General features: G+C 40.7%; 2 protein-coding genes across 2 annotated transcripts in view; both read right to left on the bottom strand.

Annotated features, from left to right (window-relative positions):
* Positions 1–11,234, bottom strand: part of RhoU — a 171,149-nt gene extending 159,915 nt beyond the window's left edge. The window contains exon 1 of the mRNA XM_065216494.1: positions 11,104–11,234. The gene's annotated coding sequence lies outside the window, so the exon portion shown is untranslated. The remainder of the gene's footprint in view (positions 1–11,103) is intronic.
* An 11,790-nt stretch (positions 11,235–23,024) lies between these two features.
* Positions 23,025–24,495, bottom strand: LOC135696902 (uncharacterized). Its single transcript, XM_065216443.1, has 2 exons — positions 24,333–24,495; positions 23,025–24,279 (listed from the first exon to the last, which is right to left on the bottom strand). The coding sequence occupies exons 1-2, from the start codon at positions 24,455–24,457 to the stop codon at positions 23,079–23,081; spliced, it is 1,326 nt and encodes a 441-aa protein (XP_065072515.1). The 5' UTR covers positions 24,458–24,495; the 3' UTR covers positions 23,025–23,078.
* Between the last annotated feature and the right edge of the window lie 363 nt (positions 24,496–24,858).

The raw sequence follows: 24,858 nt of genomic DNA, 5'->3' as shown, positions 1-24,858 counted from the left end.
AACAGTCCCTACGGAGCAATGAGCACAAAAGGGAGGTAGAACAAACCTTCAAATGTTACTGTATTCGTGAATATCGAAAACGCAAATAGTGACGTCATTGTAGGGAGCGACGTTGATGTTGACATTATGTTCGTTAAATTTACTACGCAGTCTGTGGTGAGAGTAAATCGTTTTTTAGATGTAAATACACTTTAAAAAATTTAAAACCTATTTTTTTTTTTTGAAGATCGAAAAGATCGAAAGAAAGATCGATTGTTTTGATCTTTTCGTGGACAAAGAATCGATCCGAAAAATCGGAAATCGGGATGAAAAAGATCGATCTTCCAAAGATCAATCCAAGATCGCCCAATCCTACTTCAGTTATCAAAATGGTGTCCAAGCAGAAAGAGCAACGCATCAAAATTTTGTACACACACATCGCGAAAATCCAAACTACTCGCACGCCAAGTTAGCGAAATCGTTAAAAGTGGCCAAATCACCTGTCATCAACGTATTAAAAGTGTTCGGGAAACGTTTGTCGAACGCCAGGAAGCCTGGATCGGGGGAAAATCGAAAGCCGGAAGCCGCATCGACGACAAAAAGAGTAGCCAGTGGTTTCAACCTCGCCGTGCGAGATTTCGTAAACAAGCTGGGAATGTCGTCTACAACCGTGCATCGAGCTAAAAAACGAGCCGGACGACCAAAACATGATCCCGGAAGCTATATATACGATGCTGACTAAGTAAGCGTGGAAATGGACCGAGGGGGGCGACACATCTAAATCTCGAGTTAAGATGCTCACACTAGCGAATCAATCTTCGAAAAATCTTCTTTCATTTGTCACATCTACTTGCATCGAGCATCATCTTTTTGCAGGAAATCTTCAGAATCGTCATCAATCTTCTTTCTATCTACTCAGCGTACGCGCAGCTAGCCACAGCAAAACACAATCTTTTCTGCATCGTAGATAGAGTCGTCCCCCTCGAAATGGACGACGAAACCTACGTCAAGGCAGGCTTTAAACAGCTTCCTGGACAGAAGTTTTATACGGCAACCGAAAGGGGAAAGGTGGCAGACATTTGCAAGCAAATGAAACGGTCGAAGTTCGCTAAGAAATATCTGTACCTGTGGCTTGAAAGCGATATTTTCACTGGAACCGGGACCGTTAACCAGGAAATTTACGTCAACGATTGTCCGGTGCTGTGTTGGCAGGGTTTGGCATCCTGCCATTACGGAATAAAGGCCATGGAGTGGTATGCCCTTCCAATACGCCAGAGCTTCGCCCAATCGAAAAATATTGGGTCATCGTCCAGCGAGACCTGAGTAAGACCCAAGAAGCTGTTTAAGGCAAACTCAAGGGGTGGTCACTAGACTGATGCAAAATTTGACTTTTTCGCTCCACAGTGCTTAAATGACTACAAATTGGGTCCTGATTAGCCTCCCAAAGTTACAACTCATTTGGTTAGAAACTGACTTCGAACAAGCCATTTGAAGTTCGCATGTAAATTACTATGGGAAATCGCAACTTTTTGTTCATTACCTTCTAGTCTTTTTCCATATTGAACTGCGAAACATTTCGATAGCCATTCTTCTAGAAAATTCAAATCAGCTACAACTTTGCTGAAGATCGTTTCTATGTAAAACGAGACAGGAAAAACTTATTAATTATTTAAGAGATTGGTAAACTTATGACATGATCAAGCAGCTGCTCTGTAGGCAACACTGTATTTTGCAGTGTGACATGATTTTTGTGTCCTATTCAACGCCCCTGAAACACCAATGTTGCCTTCTGAGCCGTTGATTGTGTTGATTGAACCATTGATAACTTTCGATCCTTGCATTTAATCAAAAAGTGATCTTGAGCAAAGCTGTAGCTGGGAAAATTTCCTACAAGTACAGTTGAAAGCTTTTGAAGCAGACCGTTATGGTGAATTATAAGATAGACATGAACAAAAGTCTTGGTTTTACCATAGTAATTCCCATACAAACTTCAAATGGTTTGTGCCATCTCAGTTTCTCACCAAATGGGTTCAAATTTTGAGAGGTTAGTCAGGATCCAATTTAGAATCGTTTAAGTATTGTGGAGCCAAAATTTCAAATTTTGAATCACTCTAGTGGTCACTCTACACACTTATTGTGTGCCTCTACACACTGCTCAGTGTGCCTCTACACACTGTTCAGTGTGCCTCAAGTGTGCCAGTCATCGAACTGACTTTATTTGTGAATAATTGTATATTTGGCAACCCGGTATTTTGACAGTTCATTTTATTTTTTTGGTCTGTGGCGTTTAAATTTAACTCGTAGCTAAAAGTGACATTTCGAAAGTTATTTTCAATGTTCGAAAATCCCGATGATCAATCGGTTTTCAAACAGAACTAAGTCATGGTTGCCCAAAATTTAACTTCTAGTCTGTCAGAAATAACCACGCTCGGGTACCAGGGTTATTTGATAACTCTTCATCTGTCACTTTTAACCACGAGTGTAATTTAACTCGCCAATTGGGACACAGCCTTGGTATGTTGAAGCTTTCGAGCTGTCGAAGACAATGATCACTTCAACGCCAGATCATCAGAAACGACATTCAGCCGTTGGAACGCTTCCGATTCCGTGTGGACCACGCAGATCGATCTATTCGGATGGGAAGTACGTCCGGGAAGCGACTCACTACGATGGCAACGTGATCGACATACTGTACACCATTTCGAATCAGACGCTTCTCTGCGAGAGGAAGGTCTCCTGCATCTGGGTAAGCTGGGATCCGGATTCATCGTACAACAACCTAGAGGATGAGAATAAGCATCAGAATCTGACGTTGACGTTCAACAGCGTAACCAGTACGGTGTACAATTCGCTTAGGCAGGCCATCAAGAGTACTCCCATAGAGATAACTCTAAGACCACTGGGTCCCGAAGAAAATCATTATTATTTTTGGCTCACTCAGCACCAGAACAACGGTCCCAAGCAGTCCCAAGCTATTTCATTCACCCCTGCATGTTCTGCATGAATCCACACACCCCTGATGTTATCTGTCAAACTTTCATAGCGAATCAAAACAAACATAGTGTAGTATTAGAATTTCAACTAGAATAGGGTACGTTAATCGTTTGCTTGGGACCAATAGGCTACTAAAGTGGTGAGCCAATTTAAAATCGTTAGTTTCGTATTGATTGTTGGTACTCCTGCTGCGCAGAACTTGGATCGTGATGAAGATTTGATCCACGCATAGTACAGCAAATTCTATGCCGCCGTCTGCCACCATATGCAAGAAATTTCGTGGGGCAATACCAGGCGGGATTCATGGGTGCCCGCGCTACCACGGACCAAATTTTCGCGATTCGGCAGGTTCTGCAGAAATGCCGCGAATACAACGTGCCCACACATCATTTGTTCATCGATTTCAAATCCGCATACGACACAATCGATCGAGATCAGCTATGGCAGATTATGCACGAGTACGGACTTCCGGAAAAACTGACGCGATTGGTCAAGGCGACGATGGATCGAGTGATGTGCGTTGTTCGAGTATCGGGGACACTCTCGAGTCCCTTTGAATCTCGAAGGGGGTTACGGCAGGGTGATGGACTTTCGTGTCTGCTGTTCAAAGTTGTGTGATCAGAAGAGCTGGCACGATATTCAGGAAGTCCATCCAGCTCCTTGGCTTCACCGATGACATTGACATTATGGCACGGAACTTTGAGATGATGGCGGAAACGTACATCAGACTGAAGGCTGAAGCTAGACGGATTGGACTTGCCATCAACGCATCAAAGACAAAATACATGAAAGGAAGAGGTTCTAGGGAAGACAATGTTAGCCTCCCACCCCGAGTTCAGATTGACGGTGACGAAATCGAGGTGGTCGATGAGTTCGTGTATTTGGGCTCACTGGTGACCGCCGAAAATGATACCAGCAGAGAAATTCAAAGGGAATCGTGCCTACTTTGGACTCCGGAGGACGCTCCGGTCGAATAAAATTCGCCGCCGCACGAAGTTGACTGTCTACAAGACGCTGATTAGACCGGTGGTCCTTTACGGCCACGAGACCTGGACTATGCTCGTGGAGGCCCAACGCGCCCTTGGTGTTTTCAAACGGAAGGTGTTGCGTACCATCTACGGTGGAGTGCAGATGGATGACGGAACGTGGAGGAGGCGAATGAACCACGAATTGCACCAGCTGCTGGGAGAACCATCCATCGTCCACATTGCAAAAATTGGGCGACTACGGTGGGCTGGGCACGTCGTAAGAATGTCGCATGACGATCCAGTGAAAATGGTTCTAGAAAGCGATCAAACAGGAACAAGAAGAAGAGGCGTGCAGCGGGCAAGGTGGATAGACCAAGTAGAAGGTGACCTGTGGACCCTTCGCAGACTACGAGGCTGGCGAACTGTGGCCATGGATCGAGTAGAGTGGAGACGACTTCTTCGGACAGCAGAGGACAACAAGGCCTTAGCCTGATTGGTAAGGTAAGTAATAGTACAGTAAATATTACCACGCTGGTGAGGAACATCGTGACGCACGTAAAATGTCCGAACATTGCCAACAAGTTCTTCCAGGTTGTGATGGAAATTCACGGCTCCGGGATGGATCTGTTCGAGTTTATCGATCGAGATCCGTGATGATTTCAACAGATTGCGAATGCGGTTGCTTTCCTGCACTCTTTGAACATGCTGTACCGGGACCACAAAGACAAGAACGTCATCATCGATCACAATTTACATATCAAGCTGATTGGCTTCGGATCGGCGACGTTCGTACAGGAAGGGATACTTTTATCTACCGTCTACGGTATGACCGAGTACTGCAGTCCGAACGTGTTGGCAGGCAACCGCTGCTCCGGCCCGGAACTGGAAATGTGGGTTCTCGGTGTGATATTGTACGTGTCGATGTTCTTCGGAAACCCATTCGTGGACGTTGAGGAAATCCTGCTACCTGAACTGATCATTCAACTGAAAGCTATGAAGAATTGGAGTACGTGTTGCTGTCGCTGTTGAATGATGCAGAAAAACAAATCTTCGCAGACCAATTTTGCCAAAATTGTCCCTTGCGAACCGTACGAAACCAATCCGTAAAAGTTCTACGTAGATGCGAATATCTGGCACGTCGCCGCACGGCCTTTCGAGGGTGGATGATGTCATGATGACGATAAGCATGTCCACATGGATGATTCGTTTAATGGATGAAGCTGGACGATGATATTTGTCCTCTATCTAGAAGACGATATCTCCGGCAGAGATAATTATTCTGGTCGATGGCGATTGGATTGGCCCACAATCAACCACAGGAGCTTTATTGCTACTGCTACAATGGTGATACAGAAGATGGTGAGATACTGCTGGTGGTGTTGGATGGTGATGCTGTCGATAAAGATGAGGATAAAGATGGATGTGCTGGTGCTGCTGCTGACGACCGGAAGGAAAACTTCAGCACGATCCGTCCAGTAGTAGCAGTTGCGTTTGTGGCTGAGCAAAAGTAACCGTCAGAGGCGGCAGCAGCCACAACATAGACAAAAGCGTGCTTGACAAATGCGGACCATGGCAGTAAGGGTGAGTTGGAGGCTCCGGCGAAATTATCTGTTGCGGATACCAAAAATTGTTTGAGTCAACAATCAAATTTTGACACATCCACACTGGGCAGGCGCACAAATAGTGCAGTGATGTCAGCTACTTTAGAGATCATAACAATTATGTATAATGGGTGCCAAACAGTGCCAATGAGTGTGCCATGGTGTGCCCTACTGTATTTTAGCATACTGTGCTGATTGACCAACTCCTTGGCGTTCTGCGGCTATCGCTTCCTCTACAACAAACTGAGGAATGCGACTAAGTTTGCACCGACGAGGAGCGATATGACGAGTTGCAGAGCTGGTTAGTTAGTCACGCTCATCTTTGAAGTTTATAAAATACGTTTATCGTCACTCTACAGAGTGGCTCCGAGAGCAACATCGACCGCTGGATCCTATTCCGGCTGGCCGACTGCATGCACATGTCCAACAAGGGCTTTGAGAAGTACGAATTTGCACAAACCATCAGCTACGACTTTTGACTGTTCTATCTGTGCGATGCCTATCTGGAGTACTTGATGCCAGTAGATTGTCTACCTTGTACCTTGATCTGAACATTCTATCGCCCTGCATGCATTTTATCACTGAGGAGCTGCACTAGAGAGTACCGTATGCCAATGTGGAGCAGGTACCCCGGAACTGGAATCATGCAACTGCGGTCGTCCCGAAGCGGCTAAAACTGATCGAACGTGGTAAAGACGGAAGCGTTCGTCCTGGCCAGCAACGATGCCACCAAGGACACGATGGAGAGTTTCATGGAAGAGGCCGACTATGAGAGCAAGATCCCTGAGGAAGTTCGGAAGAACAACCAGGAGAGGCGCGATCAATCAGAAACATTCATGTGTTAGGTTACCGAATGCTAAAACAAATAAGACCAACTAATTGCTTATAGCAGAAGCAGTAATTTATTACCTCTAAGTACTAAAGATTGCACTCGAAATAAAAAAATGCAACACTTTCTTTTGTGTATAACGTTTTATTGCAAGGGTAAACATTGATGCAATTTAGAGTAAAACTAGTTTAGGGTGTAATGTGCAAAATCGCATTACGATCTGTCAAGTGGTTATCGAGATGGCTTCCAAGTCATCGCGGAAAATCCAGTACTTCGTGGAAAATCCAGGCCAGTCCCACAGGTGGATCGCGAAACAGTTTGGAATTGACCGTGTCCAGTGTGGTGAAATCGTTCAAGGAGAACCAGACGACCCAGCGGCGAGCTGGCAGCGGAAGAAAAGCGAAGACGACCGACTCCGTGAACGCAAGGAAGGTGAGGGATTACTTCAAGCGCAATTCGAACCTTTCGATTCGGGACGAGGTCAAGAAGGTCAATTCTTCCGTCTGGTTCGTCCAGCAGACAATGAAGCGGGACGGACTTCATGTCTTCAAGGTAAGGAAGGCGCCTAACTGAACCGATAAACAGAATACGGTGGTTGGTGCAGCCGAAATGCATCGTAATGGACGACGAGAGGTACATTAAAGCGGAAGCCAAGTAGATCCCCGACCTGGAGTTTTTCGTCGGCAAGTCCCACTTGGATGTTCCGGAAGAAGAAGGTCGACAAATTTGCCAAGAAGTACTTAGTGTAACAGGCGATCTGTGGGTGCGGCAAATTCAGCAAGCCGTACATAACGACAGGCACCATCAACGTTCAAATATATAAACAAGAATGCCTCCAGAAGCGCCTGCTGTCCTTCCTCCGGTCCCACGAAGCTGACACTCTGTTTTGGCCGAATTTGGCATCGTGCCATTACGCGAAACCGGTGATGGAGTGGCACGGAACTCGCCAGAACTTAGCCAATTATGAAAGGCAAGCTCCGAAAAACAGGGAAGGTCTTCAAAAACTACAAGGATTTGAAGAAAGAGTGGATAAAAGTGCATCAGAAAGATGGCACAAGTTTTGCACGGGATATGATGGGTAGCGTTAAACCCAAGTTTCGGGAATTTAGCCTAGGAGAGGAGGTTGAATAAACCAACTTGGCAAAAACATAGCTAATATGTGTTTATTTATTCCCAACGAGTTCCAAAAATTCCGACTTAAAATGAATTTTCGGTGATCATTTTTGTCTGTCGCATTTTTTTTTCGAGTATAGTCTTTATAATAATCCATCAGCGCTTTTTCACACGTACACAGAACAAATATCATTGCAGTTGGAAAAAAGGCCCAAGCGAAATATGGGCGGAAGCGGGATGGAAACGGTAAGTTTGACAGTTGTAACAAATGACATCAAGATGCCAAACCGAAGTCGATTTGGTTCTAACTTGTTTTCAATCCGACAAGTAGGCTTACTAAGATCGGGCTTTTCCGCTTCCACTTTCATTGCGCTTGGGCCTTAAATTAAGCAAGCAAAAGCGTGCAAATGTTCGACTATTTCTGCCTTATTAGTCGAATCCTCTTTCGCTTCCTGGGTGTCGGAAATGTCCGGTACTGTAGCGGCAGCTGATTCTTAGGTGGCACAATTTTCCTAACACTCCCGAGTCCGGCGCCTGGGCGATAGGCTTACCAAAAATTGAAATATCAACAACAATGAATCAATTTAATTTTGACGCATACGCACTGCACAGAGGCAGAGATAGTCTAGTGTTGCCAGTAACTTTATTGATTGCTCTAGTTGTGTTTCGGCACACTGTGCGGAGTGACCAACTTTTCGATTAGCTTGCAAATGCAACATCAAGCGCACCGATAAATGTTAATCCAGCCGAGTTATTAACAAAGGATAAAATCGATGAAGTTAGGCCCTTATGATTCTGATCGCTAGATATATTTGAAAAAAATCATCAAATTTTTCTAAATATCAACGAAAATATTTAAGTACTTTCAAAAACTAATACCATGGACCCGCGGTAATCTGAACTCTTTTTAGTTTGAACCCCGCTAATCTGCACGCCGTGCAAATTGAAAATTTCTCAAAGGTCATCTAGCATATGGAATAGAGTAAATCGAAATGAAACCCAGAATCAAAACAAAACACCAAATAAGGTTACCGCTGGTCATGGGGACACTAGAACTACAAATTAAAAATGAACAGCGACAATATGCACGGTCCACGGTACATGTAAAAGATAAAGCTTTCTGCTCTGAACAGTGTTTGTTCTACAGACGCTTTTGTCTCCAAGTCTAAGCCAAGAAAATGAAAATATCAAATAATATGTTGATACATTCAGCAGAGGTGTCCCACCCCCTGCTTGAGCCCATGTCTGCAACACTCAGGTGCACGCACACTGAACGAAATTCCCCCACCAACCAACAACGGAAGCCGGAAGGAAGCGTGGGAATCTAGTAGGTACCCCCTTGCTGAATTCATCACGACCGACGACGGGTGCAACGGGGCGTGAGGCAGAATTTGAAAATATTCCAGCTGTCCAGCGCAGTTTGCATTCATGGGAATTTCTGGACATAAATGTCAATCATGCCACCGCTGCAGCGGCGGCGGCGGCGGTGTGCGTAACTAATTATCGGTTCCGCATGGTTTGATGTGTGGGAAAATTGCCATTTGTGCCTACTTAGAATACAAAAAAAACTCCACCCTTTACCATTCGCTCACGGAATGTGCAACTGACCTGATCGTCAACAACAACATCAAAATGACAGAAAATAATGCTGTTTTGCATCAGTAGCGGCAGCATCCAAATTTGGTCGGTGGTAGACCATTGAATGGAGTCTGTTGTTGGTCAACAAACTGGGGTTGGCACAGATTTGAGTCATTCATTACCGACCGCTTTCGGTCGATTTCGTTGAAGTGGACGCACGTGATTTGAATGTCAATCAGCTTTACCTTCCGTGATGACATGCTCACAGGAAATTTCTTGACAGTTATTGAAGTGGTCGATTTTGATGAAACTTAAGGCCGATTTCAAACGGCTCGAAGAAGGCCGCGCTGCGAAAATGACGTGTCTTTGATTTGCTGCGTCGTTGACGTTCTTGTGAAAATGTTAAAAATTACAATTTCGATTTTTAAAAGTTTTAATATTGGGGCAAGACGGCTGTACTTAGAGTTAATATTTTCACAGCGAGTAAATTTGAGGAACTCATATTAACTCAAAAGTGATCTAAGTAGTCTCATATTCATCAATAAATTAAAAATGATATCAGCATAAACATACATTATCTGTCAGAGTGTCAGAGTGATCCGTGAGGTGCTTGCTCCTTCCGGAAAGTTTCTAAAGTGCCGACAGGTACCAGAATAACAGTTTCGGCACATGAAGACTCAGATTTGTACCTGACAGATCCAGCTCATTTATAGTAAAGTTATGCTTCAAGTGCAAATTACTTAATTTTCCATCAATAAACAAGACAAATTTGTTTCTGAAGTGATGTCTGATTCCACCATTCTGATAAAAGACAAATTAACAAAACTGAGTAACTGTTGCTCAGAGTTATTCTGAATTTGTCATATACATTCATTACTCAAAACAGAGTAAACAGCATAGTCACTCTAATTAGGGTAGTTCCACTTTTAAAGGAACTGAGTCGTTTTCTAGTCAATTTTAAGTAACTTTAAACATCTACATGACATTTGCTTTAGACAATTTTCAAATATAATCCAATTAACTAGCGCTTTTTTAAGCTTAGCTAGCAGTTTAATGGTTCTTCGGCAACGCAGTTATGGAAGGACTCAAATAACGACACCCAACCCAACCCAACCGTTAACTCAGAGTTTTTCCACGCAAACTGCAATCGGACCCAATCCATCTTCGAAAGATTTTTCCTCGGCACTTATTGTGCACCATTCCAAACTTCAATGATGGTAATCACGCTTCCATCCTCTCGCTTTGTGCACGTGTGCAACCTTCTAGCTAGCAAAACCGTTAACCTGCCACCGGCAACAGGTTCCAACATGCTCGTTGTTGTTGATGTTGTTGCCACACCGGAGTCACTTCCATTCCGCCAGTTTGCGCATTACGACGACGTCCTGAATGTCTGTCTCTCTCTATCTGCCTCCCTCAACACTTGGTCCTCAGTATCGTTTTCACCGCGCCGAAGAATGACCCATTCTTCCGGAGCATTCCTTCCGCTTCATCGAGCTGCACACTAACTTCGATTTGACGTGTAAACAAAGCTAATTAACACACTGTGGAACCGAAGACCGCAAATCAGCCTTGTTCGACTTATCCGTTGCATGCCACATGCACGCTGCGCATGTGTCGTAATCCCGAGAAAAAAAAAGCCTTAAAACATTTACTCAAATAGCTCCTAAGGTTAAGCCCGCGGAGAAACTACTCTCGGCTGCCGTCGATGTAAATATGTCTGTGTCTACTACTCAGTAGACTTTGCTTGCGCAGACATAAAGAAGAAAAGGCAACAGCAGCCAAACTCTTTTCACTGCCTGCCTAGTGCTCGGTTCAAACACAAACAACAACACACGCGAGTCAAAATCGGGAGGCTGTCAGCCTCCCCACGGATCCGCTTCTTCTTATTCTTCTTCACTCACCACCCCTTCTTGGCAACCGACCGAAGGTGGACACAAGGGGGGGGTGTTTCAAAAATCTAGCGCAAGTAACGCGACTCCATGGCAACAAACACGTTGCCAGAGATGCAGAAGCGAAACTTGGGAATAAGAAAAAATATCACCTCTATGTTTTCCACACACCACAGACTCTGCAAACACAAACACAACAAAACAGGTTAAACAAAAAAACTATCTGCCGTGGAATCAAACAAAAAAAACTAAATCAATTCCGCGCGACGGTTACGACGTTCCAGACAAGTTTACGCGACGGCCATCGAACTGCAACTGACTGATCGAACCGAACCGGAGTTGGCGACGGCGAGCGACGGTAAAACGGTATCCCACGACGACGACGACGACCTGTTGATTGCACCAATACCACCTTGATTTTGGGGTTGCGCTACAGTGAAGCAAAGCAAGCAGGTGAGTGAAAGATACCTGGGCAACGAAAAGCGCAAGCAAAGCCGATTGCTCAAATCGTGTTTGCAAAGGTCTCTGTTTGTGTTTGTGCCATTGTGCCCACTGCACTGTGAGAAGAAACCGATGAATGGCGAGCGGGAGAAAAAAGGTGAAGGTACGAAATTTACCTGGCTGGATTCATCGGGTTACCAAACCCAGTGCGGTCGCGGATGACGAAGGTGAGTCAAGAGTGCCGGTAACCCTACGCAGATATTTTCGTATGAAATTTGACAGTTCGTTGGTGGTGGTGAATCGGTTTTTGTGTTCGGCTGCCTGCCTGCCTGTGCCTATACTGCGCTCATTCAAGAAGACTGAACCCTTGCGCGGTCGGTTCGATGGAGTGGAGTGGACCGTCATCGTCATCCTCCACACGCTCGCTCTTCAGGTAAGCGATTAAGTAGCGCGAGTATGAATCAGAGCCCGAAACTGGACAAACGAACGAACTACTCTGCCGCAAGAGAGATAATGGGGCCCGCGCTTCGTCGGAAGGGGGATACCGGTTGATTTCCGATAGAGATATAAATCGGTTTTGCTTCAACGTAATCGAGATCCAACATTTGATTGCCATTGCAGTTCCTTTGAAAAATTCGTATAAAATCGAAATATCTCTTTATCCAGCTGAACCGCTAGGAAGCACCACCGAGCAACCATCGGGCAGAACTTACATACTTAAGAGTTTTCAATTAGACGAGAAGAGACCCCATAAGAGTTGTTGAAGTGGAAGCTGGCTGTAGCAGCGGTTGCTGCCGAAAAGTGGCAATCGAGAGCAAATCAAGTTCTGGAATTAAAAGGTTCTAAGGCTTCGTTCACGGATAGCATTATTCAGGAATGATTCAATGTTCACACTAATATGAATTGCCTAGAGACAAAGACTGAGTCAGAAACTTTTGTGGGTCGGTCAGCCGTGGACGCATCAAAGCGACGTGACTTCATGGTTCTCTGAAGTTCAATTTGAACATCTTTGATACTCAATCCAAAGTTCAATCTGAACTATTCCTAAGATCAATCGAAACTTTTCCAAAACTTAATTTGACCTTTTTTAAAGTTCAATCTGAACATTGTCAAAATGAGCAGTTCCGCGGCATAGATTTTATCTCCTTCCATGAAACTTCGCATAATTTTTCATTAGAGGCAATGATCCAAGTTTTTGATGGAATTTCACGGCTAATTTTTCAAAATAACTTAAATCGCCAATGAAAATTTTTCAAAAGTTCAATCTGAACTATTCCAATGTTAGGTTAGGTTATCTTTGTTATAGAAGACTTTCAGTCACTATTAGAAAGTACAATCTGAAGTTTTCCAAAATTCAATCTGAACTTTTCCAACGCTCAATCTGAACTTTTCCAAAGTTCAACTTTTGCAAAACTTAATCAGAGCTTTTCCAAAGTTCAATCAGAACTTTTTCAAAGTTCAATCAGAACTTTTCGAAAGTTCAATCAGAACTTTTCGAAAGTTCAATCAGAACTTTTCCAAAGTTCAATCAGAACTTTCCCAAATTTCAATCTGATCGTTTCCAAAGTTCAGTCTGAACTTTTCCAAAGTTCAGTCTAAACTATTCCAAAGTTCAATATCAACTTCTCCAAAGTTCAATCTGAACTTTTCAAAGTTCAATGTGAACTATTCCAAAGTTCAATCTGAACTTTTCCAAAATTCAGTGTGAACTATTCCAAAGTTCAATATAAGCTTTTCAAAAGTTCAATCTGCACTTCTCCATAGTTTAATCTAAACTTTTCCAAAGTTCAATCTAAGCTGTTCAAAAATGTTCAATCTGAACTTTTCCAAAAAACAATCTGATCTTTTCCAAAACTAATCAGTCTTTACGAAAGTTTAATAAAAGCTTTTCAAAAGTTCAATGTGAACTTTTCCAAAGTTCAATCTGAACTTTTCCAACGCTCAACCTGAACTTTCGAAAAGTTCAACCTGAACTCTTCCAAAGTTCAACGTGAACTTTTCCAAAGTTCAACCTGAACTTTTTCAAAGTTCAACCTGAACTTTTCCAAAGTAACTTGAACTTTTCCAAAGTTCAATCTGAACTTTTCCAAAGTTCAACCTGAACTTTTACAAAGTAACTTGAACTTTTCCAATGTTCAATCTAAGCTTTTCAAAAGTTCAATCTGCACTTCTCCGTAGTTTAATCCAAACTTTTATAAAAGTCAATCTAAGCTTTTCAAAAATGTTCAATCTTTTTTTTTTTTTTTTAATTCTTTATTTAAGAGATTTTTAGCCTTAGGCTAGTTCATCTCTAAAATGTTCAATCTGATCTTTTCCAAAAAGCAATCAGAACTATTACAAAGTTCAATGTAAAATATTTTAAAGCTCAGTTTGAACTTTTCCAAAATTCAATTGGAGCTTTTCAAAAGTTCAATCAGAACTTTTCAAAATTTTAATCTGAACCTTGCCAAAGTACAACCTGAACTTTTCCAAAGTTCAATCGATCATTTCATAGATCAACCTGAACTTTAACAATGTTCAATTTGAACTTTTCCAAAGTTCAATCTGATCTATTCCAAAGTTCAATTTGAATTCCAAAATTCAATTGGAACTTTTCCAAGTACAATCTGAACTTTTTCAAAGTTCAATCAGAACTTTTCCAAATTTCAATCTAAACTATAACAAAGTTCAATCTGAACTTTTCCAAAGTCCAGTCTGATCTTTCCCAAAGTTGAATCAGAACGTTTCCAAAGTTCAATATAACCTTTTCCAAAGTTCAAGCATTAATTTTCCAAACTTCGATTTGAAATTTGGAAAGTTCAATCTGAACTTTTTCAAAATTCAATCTGAACTTTTCCCAAGTTCAATCAGAACTTTTCCAAATTTTAATTTAATCTTTAACAAAGTTCAAGCTTAAATTTTCCAAAGTTCAAGCTGAACTTTTCCAAAGCTCAATCTGAACTGTGCCAAAGTACAACCTGAACTTTTCCAACGTTCAATCTGATAATTTCAAATATAAACCTGAACTTTAATAATGTTCAATTTGAACTTTTCGAAAGTTCAATCAGATCTTTCCCAAAGTTCAGTCTGAACGCTTCCAAAATTCAATTTGAACTTTTACTAAGTTCAATCAGAACTTTTCCAAATTTCAATCTGAACTATAACAAAGTTCAATCTGAACTTTTCCAAAGTTCAGTCTGATTTTTCCCAAAGTTAAATCTGAACTTTTTCAAAGTTCAATCTGATCTTTTCTTAGATCAACCTGAACTTTAACTATGTTCAATTTGAACTTTTCCAAAGTTCGATCTGATCTTTTCCAAAGTTCAATTTGAACATTTTCAAAATTCAATTGGAATTTTTCCAAAATGCATTCTGAACTTTTCCAAAGTACAATAAGAACTTTTCCAAATTTCAATCTAAACTATAACAAAGTTCAATCTGAACTTTTCCAAAGTTCAATCTAATCATTTCAAAAATTACGCTGAAATTGAACAATGTTCATTTTGAACTTTTCCAAAGTTCAATATGATTTCTTCCAAAGTTCAATCTGAACTTTTCCAAAGTTCAATCTGATCTTTTTCAAAGTTCAATTTGAACGGTTCCAAAGTTCAATATGGACTTTTCAACAGTTCAATCTGAAGTTTTCAAAAGTTCAATCTGAACTTTTCCAATGTTTAATCTGAACTTTTCCAATGTTCAATTTGAACTTTTCCAAAGTTCAATTGGAACTTTACCAAAGCGAAATCTGAACTTTTTTAAAGTTCAATCAGAACTTTTCCAAATTTAAATCTGAACTATAACAAAGTTCAATCTGAACTTTTCCAAAGTTCAATCTGTACTTTTCCAAAGTTAAGTCTGATCTTTCCCAAAGTTTAATATGAACGTTTTCAAAGTTCATTCAAAATTTCAATCGGAACTTTTCCAAAGTACAATAAGAACTTTTCCAAATTTCAATCTGAACTATAACAAAGTTCAATCTGAACTTTTCCAAAGTTCAATCTGATCATTTCAAAAATTACGCTGAAATTGAACAATGTTCATTTTGAACTTTTCCAAAGTTCAATATGATCTCTTCCAAAGTTCAATCTGAAGTTTTCCAAAGTTCAAGCTGATCTTTTTCAAAGTTCAATTTGAACGGTTCCAAAGTTCAATATGAACTTTTCAACAGTTCAATCTGAAGTTTTCAAAAGTTCAATCTGAACTTTTCCAATGTTCAATCAGAACTTTTCCAATGTTCAATTTGAACTTTACCAAAGTTCAATTGGAACTTTACAAAAGCGAAATCTGAACTTTTTCAAAGTTCAATCAGAACTTTTCCAAATTTAAATCTGAACTATAACAAAGTTCAATCTGAACTTTTCCAAAGTTCAATCTGAACTTTTCCAAAGTTCAATCTGTACTTTTCCAAAGTTAAGTCTGATCTTTCCCAAAGTTTAATATGAACGTTTTCAAAGTTCATTCATAATTTCAATCTGACAGGACTTTTCCAAAGTTCAATCTGAACTTTTCCAACGCTCAACCTGAACTTTTCCAAAGTGCCTAAACTTTTCCAAACTACAACCTGGACGCTAATGGTGATTTCGACTGGTTGATTGGAATTGCTTTATGGGTTGGCTTTCTCAGTCTTTTAGTAGAAACGATTTTTTTTACGTGAAAACGTAAAAACGAACGTAAAAAACCAACCGTTTTCAAAAGTTCAACCTGAACTTCTCCAAAGTACAATCTTAACTGTTCCAAAGTTCAACCTGAACCTTTTCAAAGTTCTATCTCAACTAGTCAAAATTTCAATCTGAACTTTTCCAAAGTTCAATATGAACTATTCCAAAGTTGAACCAAATTTTTCCAACGCTCAACCTGGCCAACCTGAACTTTTCCAAAGTTCAACTTGAACTTTAACAAAATTGAATTTGTAACTCGGCCTTCTCCGATTTGCATTAATCTTTGCTTAGTTGTTCGTTTTGGGCAATTATTCCCATTTGTACTAAAATTCGGCCATTTTGAATCTTGCATAACGTTTTTTACTAAATCGTAGTGTGCGCGCTGAGCACTGTTCCCGTTTTCTAATGCAGTTGGACGTGAATCGGTACATGCAGTGGATTTGTTTCTTCATTTGCCTAACAACGAGGGCAATCCATCTTGAGGTCACTCATAGCTTGTCAACTCAGTCGTGCCGATCGGCGCCGGTGGTGTAGTGGTAAGCGTGATTACCTCTCACCCAAGCAGGCCTGGGTTCAATCTCAGTCGGCGCCGCCGGGATGTTCTGAGGCATAACATCTCTGATCACGCCTTCCTTCGGATGGGAAGTAAAGCCGTTGGTCCCCAGTTCATGAGTTGATGGGTCGATAGGTAGGGTCCAGGTGTGGGAGCTGCCTTCCTGGCACGTCGGTAGCATTGGTGCTCAGCACGGAAAACAAGATCGACGAAAAAAAACAAAACCAAAGGAAAAAAAAAAACTCAGTCGTGCCTGATGAAATGACCATCCGACGTTTGCCGAAGAGGTAAGCCGATCGAGTTTTTCTCGGATAACGGCACAAACTTCCAGGGTGCCAGCAAGCAGATTATGCAGAAGATCGAAGGAGACTGCGAGGAAGAGTTGACGGATTCCTGATCAACTCTCGTCCCCTGATGTACTGTGGTCTCGCACCGCATGCGGGAGAAGCCCTCGCGCCGGACCATTTTGTGAAAGGAATCGGTACGACTGGTGAAGCGGAGCTTCGCGGGACAGCTTCAAACGGTCCCAAGCGTTGGCAGATCAGCTGTGGAAGAGATGGGTGTCGGAATATTGGCCCACGATCAACAAGCGATCGAAGTGGCATTCGGAGGCACAACCAGACCTGGTTTACATCGCAGACGAAGGAACGCGGAAGAGCTGGACACGGGGCGTGGTGTTGGAAGTCTACCCTGGAGCAGATGGAAGGATTACGTAAGCGACGGTGAAGACGGCGAAAGGAGAGTACAGGCGCCCGGTAACGAAATTAACGGTGCTTGAAATCCAGGATAGTAAATCTGGCTCCATGCAGGGACCGTCACCAGAATTACGGGAGGGGGGTAAGTGCGCTCCGTCGAGCACTGTTCACATACCTTGCGCCGTGCCGTACCTGCGGAGCGCAAGGAACGTTGCGCCTAAACGTCAATGACGGAACGGGTGGAAACAAAAGGCCGACGCACAATAGATACGTTTTCGGGTTTTTTGACAGTTAGCCCATGCATTATCTGTCAAAAAACCCGAAAACGTATCTATTGTGCGCCGGCCTAAAGCGAATGAGAGTGCGAGAGAGTGCATAAATAAAAATAAACAGTGACTAGTAAATCCATTGTAAGCAGTGGAATGAAATTCACCAAAATAATTGGAACAGTTTTCGAGTTGGTTATTCGAGGGATAGTTTGATCCGTGGTGCAAAACATTTTGTCTTGCTAAATACACATTCGGATGTAAGTAAAACAAATTATTCAATAGAAAATAAATGAACATTTAGGTTTATTTCGTAGATTGTGCTGCGGTGAACGTAACCTGTAAAGATAGAAGTGAAATCAGGAAACAATAAAAGTAAGGTGAAATTAATTATAAAATGAACTAAAAATAAATAGCAATAAATTTAGTTTCAAGCTGCTGTAAAATACTACACAGCAGAGGAAATTTGTTTTGAAAATTGCGAACACGTAGTATGAAAATGTCTTTTCTATCCTAAATGACGTCTGAGGCAAAATTGTTGAGAAAAATAAAGACTTTCTAGAGAAAAATACACACGGTAATTTTGTTTTAGAAATTTTGGGTAAAAATTTCAGAGAGGTGGTAACTAAAACGACTCAAAGTTGTTCAATATTTATATATTTTTTAAAAAGTTTATGAAAAATACAAACTAATGAAATATTGCCAAAATTTACAAAAATCGTAGAACAAGAGCTTGTAGTATAATGTTTGAACTGAAAGCAGTGATATATTTTTGTAATTTTAAAAGTTCTTGCTCACCGATTTTTGTAATTCGGAGTTTAAATGTCCACGGTTTTCAATATTTCAATAATTTTCATTATAGATCTAAATACGAAATGTAGGTTCTAGAGTGGGCTCAAGAGAAAGAGGCAGTTCATCAGACACCATTAGTACCCTTAATTCACCAAAATTTTGCACACCCGCCACTTTCCGCGTCATCCTCAATCCGATTTATCCTTGCGATTTCAAACCAAAACATTCAAGGTGTCAGAAATACCGGTTCGCCGGGATGGGTATTTAACAAACAATCGCAGCTTGGTCTATGATGACCGGCACAATCGACACAACTGTGGCACATTGACAATAAAGATGACCCAAGATTGGTGTGCGGAGTGACCTACCCCTTAGTTTTAACACTTTTTTTTTTGCTCAACATTAATTTCAAAAAATTACCGAGTAGGGGAATTTACGTATTCTCGTCAATCTAAGCAGCGTCAGAACTTCTATTAGCGATTTCTCAGCGTCACACACATACATCACAGGTTTGTTTGTTGACATTTATCTGCTGCTTGCTGTTCTACCAATTCCAATCGACAGAATTGATCAAAACGGGTTGAACATGTTTTTACATCGCTCCAAACTTCTCAGGTGAGTGTGACTATTGTCGGCAGTCTCTTTTTCTTCGGCACCCTTTCCATTTGAACTGCGTGTTAACCAGCTGTTCTATTATCGGCAACTCAAAATCAGCCGTATTTTGTACTGTGTATATTTAATTTAAAGAAAAATATGGCATAACAGGATTGCACAGTCGTAAAAATGTAATCAGATTGAAGCTGAAAAGGTAAGGAATCGGCTTAATACATTCAGCGAAGAGTTTTGATGGGAAAATACAGTGAAATTAACGTTTCAATTTCGGTTGCCGAAAATAGTCAATGGGTGCCGAAGCCATAATTTACCCTATATTGTTTTTTAGGAAGACTTTACTTTCGTCTACAACTCTGTCTCAGACAAAGGTAGGTCACTCCGTACACCAATCTTGGGTCATATTTTTTCTCAGCGTGCAACAGGTGTGCCGATTGTGCCGGTCATATAGAGCAAGCTGCGATTGTTTGGAAAATACGAATAGTAGAGGTATATTTGGCAACCCGGTAATTTTGACAGCTTGAATATTTTGGTTTCAAATCGCAAGGATAAAATCGGCCTAGTAGAATGCAATTTCGACAAAAGAAAATGCCATCGAAAAATACTAGGAAGGAGCAACCACCGTCGGACGTATGTGAAGAAAAAATTCTCCCATAAAGGTGGATGTAGTTACTACCTCATGGGAACTGATCGGACCTGATTCTACATGTTTCTGGTCGGTTGTAGATGATGCACCAATTCGTAATATTCGTTCGCCAGCCCATTGAGGATGATGCGGGAAGTGGGTGCCGGAGGGTATGCGAAATGTTTCTTGTGTTCATAGGATGTGGCCGGAAAGAGTTGGAACTGGTGGGGAACATTGTAGGAGACCGAATAGAGAGGATGATGAGTATGACTTCTGTAGTTTTTTTGTGTGTGAGTTGCAGCATTATTTGACTGCCTGTTTGTCTCGAGCTCACGCTAGGACCTACATTTTGGATTGTGAACCGAGAATTGAACTGCTGGTCTGAGTTCCTCTGGTATATTCAATTATATGATCTTCCTGAATATACAGTCAAACAGCACGTAATGTTGTGAACAACTTCAATGAAATTTGTCCAACAGTGCTCCCATTTTATTTAATAATCAACCCAATCCCCATGAGATTGTGCCCCAGCTGTGCCGAATCAATTTTCGGCACATTGTGCTAAGTGACTTACCCGTTGGTCTCAGACGTCATTTCGATTAGAAGTTATATTTTCATACTAAGATTTAGGCTGAAGCAAATTGGGTTGTTTAACGGTATGTGGGTTTTCATGCCATATGATTCAGATTAGCACAAAAAATAAAAAATCATAAACATTTCTATTTTTGTTATTGTATAAACGTCAAAAACGGTGTTTTCTTCTTTTGAGTGCCTGGTCAATATTCAAGACTCCATTCTATCGAAAAACTACACTGGTCACCCAACCTCTTAAATAGCGACAACCTACACCCAACACCAACTATAGAGTCTGTGTTTGTTTACCAGTTTTTTGCTTGTTTCTGTTTGTTTATGCTTCTCGGTTTTCATTCGTCTAGTTGGTAAAAGCTAAAACGGTAGAAAAATGCGTTGCGCGGTGTCCGGATGCCCCGTGAACTCATTAAATTCATTGAATGTTCACCTTTTCGAGTTCCCCAAACAAGAAGACCTGAAAGAATTGTGGTTCCAGCGTGTCAACATCATGAAGTCAGATGCAGTTCTTGGCAAAAGGAAGCGCTTATTCATTTGTCAGCGGCATTTCAATGTAAGTGAATATAATTGATTTAAATGCGAGTGCAAATAAATGTATTTTCTATGCATTTATTTACCATTTCAGCCTTCTGACTACAAAATAGTACCAGTAAAATCACCTAAGTTCAATGTGCGGTACCAGTTGGACAAAAATATTGTTCCTCATAAGAATCTTCCGTTTGTACAAGGTAAAAAATGTAATTAAATAACGTATTGTTAGTTTTCAAAGATTTTCTGTTTCAGATGCTGAAAGGTACAGCTTTTTGATTCCAAAATCAGACCCATTGGCTCGTCCTTTGGAAATCAAGCACAGCGACTCTCATCGAGTGAACATTGAACCCGAGAAAAGCAAGCAGTGTTCTCCAAAGAAATTTATCCAAACCGTGGATCAAAATACTCCGACTGGTTCTTTCAGCACTCCTGCATCAGAAAGTTCAGGTACTTAGCTACTAGGGCATTGTATAAGTTTATGAGCACCAGTTGGCAGAGGAAAGATTCCCTTACTTGATCGTGGTGTTAGTTTGCATGGGTGAGCTAGTAGTTAAGACAAATCGTCGATTGAAGTGATTGTTTGCAAAATCAAATACGTCGATTTGAAAAGTGACGCTTGTCTAATAATTTATTGCTGACATACTACGATCAATCCAATAGTTCGATGGTTACTACACCAACATCAATATATCATATAGTTAGTTACTAGGGCATTACGGGACATTGATTGGTTTTGATCGGAGCAGGTAAACAGGTGATTGAACTTGTTGATTAAAAATGCATATAATAGCTAGCTATTTCTTGTCTTTTTTTTTGTTTCTTAATTTGAAAGGTTTTCAGCCTAAAGGCTGGTTTGTCTCTGATAGTTTTACTTGTTAGCAAGGAATAGTAATTCATCATTCTGGTTCTAAAATTTCCAAGCAATAACACATTTTTATATTTCCATACACTTTCAGACATTATATCATCAGCAGGCAGCGAGTACTTTCCCAGCAATCGGAGCGAGAGAGAGTTTGCACATGAACAATGCCTAACGGAGGATAAATTAAAGAATTTAAATTTTGTGTACAATTTAATGAAAGATAAAAGTATGCAATATTTAGGAATCCCATCAAATGGAACCCATATATTGCAATCTTTACAAGAAACCACTAATGTTAGTGAGAGGGATATAATGATTGTACTAAGGAAAATAAGATTAAATGAAACATTTGAATTGTTATCGGACTGTTTTGGTCTATCTCGTTCGCGAATTTCACAAATATTCGATGAAAATGTGTCAAAAATAGCTGGAGAATTTAAAGAGCTGATTTTTTGGCCTGATGCAAAAGCAATTAAAAAATTCTTGCCAGTCGCATTCCTGACAGAATATAGTGCAGTTCAAAGTATAATTGACTGTTTTGAAACACAAATTCAGAAACCTACCGACCCAGTTGTGCAGTCAATTACATATTCACAGTATAAATCGTGTAATACAATAAAGTACTTGGTATCATGTACCCCATGTGGTCACATCAACTTTATATCAAAAGGATTTCCAGGACGTGCGAGTGACCAAAAAATTGTTCGGAATTCTGGATTTTTGAATAATATTCATCAAAATGTAGGAGTTTTGGCCGATCGCGGCTTCAAAAATATTGCTGTAGAAGTTGCTCAAAAGGGTGGATTTTTGATACGTCCACCAAGTGTTACAAAAGATGAAGCCTTATCCAAAGAGGATGCTTTGAAAGCAAAAGAGATAGCTTGTGTCAGGATACACGTGGAACGGCTTATTCGAAGGTTCAGGGAGTTCAGGATGTGCGCACCTCATGCGGAACTGCCGTCATACTTTTTACACAACCTAGATTTTATCGTTATAATTGTAGCTGGATTAGTGAACTTGCAAGGGTCACTTATTAAGTAAGTTCAATGTACGTAAAATCTTAAAGCAATTGTTGGTTAATGTAGAACAAATAAATAAAAATGTTGTTAAGTTTTTAATTTGGTTTTGATTGTCCGCTTCCTACAAGAAACAACACAACTACTTCCAAACCATGGCCCAGAAGGAGGAAGGAAGATAGCTAGGTAGGAACAGACAAAAAGACAAAGAGAGAAGCTTTCTGGAAGAACCTAAATATTTAGGTTAAACATGGGGGTCAAATAAATGTCCCAGGCTGAACACTGAGTGGTTAAAACAAATGGAACAAACGATTATCTTCAGCTTTTTTATCTCATTCAGTCTGAAGCTGACCAAATCACTCATATCAATACCAACCCCTCCTTCCCTTCCCCCAGTAGCCATTAGAGTAAGCCAAAGTCCGGTCGGTTAAGGGTTAGATAATTTATTTGGGATACATGTTAGAATGCTTTAATCTAACTGACAACAAATTAAAACTGAATCACTTAGGTTTTCAAAAAGATGTAAACAGTTTGTTAAAAATATTAGTCTTCCAAAACTTGTAGCTGTCTGTCATTTTCTGTTGTATATAATCGACATCTAGATTTATTTCATAGAACTCTACAAATTTGAGAGGGTTTCGACTTTTTTCAAATTCCGGTAGAACTAATACTAAAACACCTTTTTTGCGGTTTGACATAATCATCTGAAGATGGATTTGAGATTTTACTTTCTCTTGTAAATTTCCGTTCACATCAACATAATATTTAACATTATCGCTTTTCGATGGACACTTGATTTCAAAAACTGTTGAACTGTTGATCGCATCTGGGGATGCACCAAATACGGGATAATCAGGACTCAGAAATAGTCCGCATCTGCGAACGTTTTGATATCGCATCCTAATTGCTTTTACTGCTTTGTCCTCTAATCGTAACCCTCGTTTCATCGCCTCACTAGTAAAACTTGTTTGTCCTAGCACGGACCTTACGAGAGAACCATCGCCAGTTTTACACCTCGACAGCTCAAAAATTTTTGAAGCTGTTATTCGCCCATATTTTAGCAGCTTCCACTGGGAACAATCTTGCCCTGTAGTGATAGTTTCAATTTTTTTACATACACTATCCATCATCGTACGTTTGCAGAACTGAATAAAACGTTTCGAGCTCTGTTTTGCTTCGGAACTTTCTTTGAAGTCTATCAAAAGACAATGCAAAGCATATCCTTCTACCTTCGGAAACGCTTGATGATACTTCAATGCACTAATAGTAGCACTTGACGGACATTTGCTAAGCAATGTTTGAAGAAACCTTCCACTTCCATTAATTACTTCATTCGAATTGGAAACTCCGGAATCACGATGCTTGGCAAGATCAAACTTGTCTATGTTTTCTTCTACTTTCGACAGATTCGGCACTTTCCAGAGACATATTGAATCAGTAGGAGAAGGCTGGCTGTATTTTTCATACAGATAGAATAAAAACGCTACGGCATGTTTACAACCCCCTGCGGCTGCCTTACACCCCTGTGCGTCACTTTCACAAAAGATATCAACAACTTTTTCATCGGCTGTATTTATTATCGCAACCACGGAATACTGCCTAGCAGTAATCTTGTGCTCCGGCACAATTTTCGCTTTTACCGTGCATAGATTCCCGTCAATTTTTAACTGAACCCGTCCAATAGAAGACTTCAAATAATCGGGGTTGGATGACCTGAAAACAAACCAATAAATTTGCTGAACGAGATGATATGAAACTCGGCTTACCTTTCGATTTTTCCTCGTTTATTAGCGTCACGGAATTTTTCATTAGTGGTCAGAAAATATTGCACCATGAAGAAATCCACCTTCGGGAGCGTGTTTGCATCCGCTTTGGAAAATCCTGGCTCCATTTTTAGGATTAAACACTGATTAAAACTCTTGAAACTTTTATATCAAAAAAGAATGAAGATGAAGACAGCTGATGTTGTTGTTACGAGCTTGGCGAAAAAAATTTACATTTGACGTCTCGTATGTGGTAAAGTGGTGTCCCTACTGAAATTTTGATCTGCTATCTAACGTGTATTGTGCCCTGTTTTACACCGTAAGTCGCAAGCGTCATGATATAAAAGCTAATGTCATTTAATGAACGTTTTAAAAAAAGGTTTTTGCGATTTCTTAGCTGTAGCTTATTTAAATGTAAAAAATAAAGTATTAACGTGTTTCTAAGAGTCTTCCACATAGTTAAACGTGTTAAAAGCTGAAATTGTTGATGCATTAAACAACCCAATTGTATTTAATGTCAGTTCCCTTT

This window comes from Ochlerotatus camptorhynchus, unplaced genomic scaffold, assembly GCF_037179485.1.
Source record: "Ochlerotatus camptorhynchus isolate MF236.1 unplaced genomic scaffold, CSIRO-AGI_Acam_v1.1 ptg000063l, whole genome shotgun sequence".
NCBI classification, from domain to species: Eukaryota; Metazoa; Arthropoda; class Insecta; order Diptera; family Culicidae; genus Ochlerotatus; species Ochlerotatus camptorhynchus.
The sequence above is the reverse complement of the archived record's forward strand: the minus strand, read 5'-3'. Positions and strand labels throughout refer to the sequence as shown.

Coding starts and splice junctions, on each gene's coding strand:
- LOC135696902 (XM_065216443.1), bottom strand. CDS start 24,457: ATGGAGCCAGGATTTTCCAAAGCGGATGCAAACACGCTCCCGAAGGTG. Junction 24,280..24,332: donor AAACGAGGAAAAATCGAAAG/GTAAGCCGAGTT, acceptor GTTTGTTTTCAG/GTCATCCAACCCCGATTATT.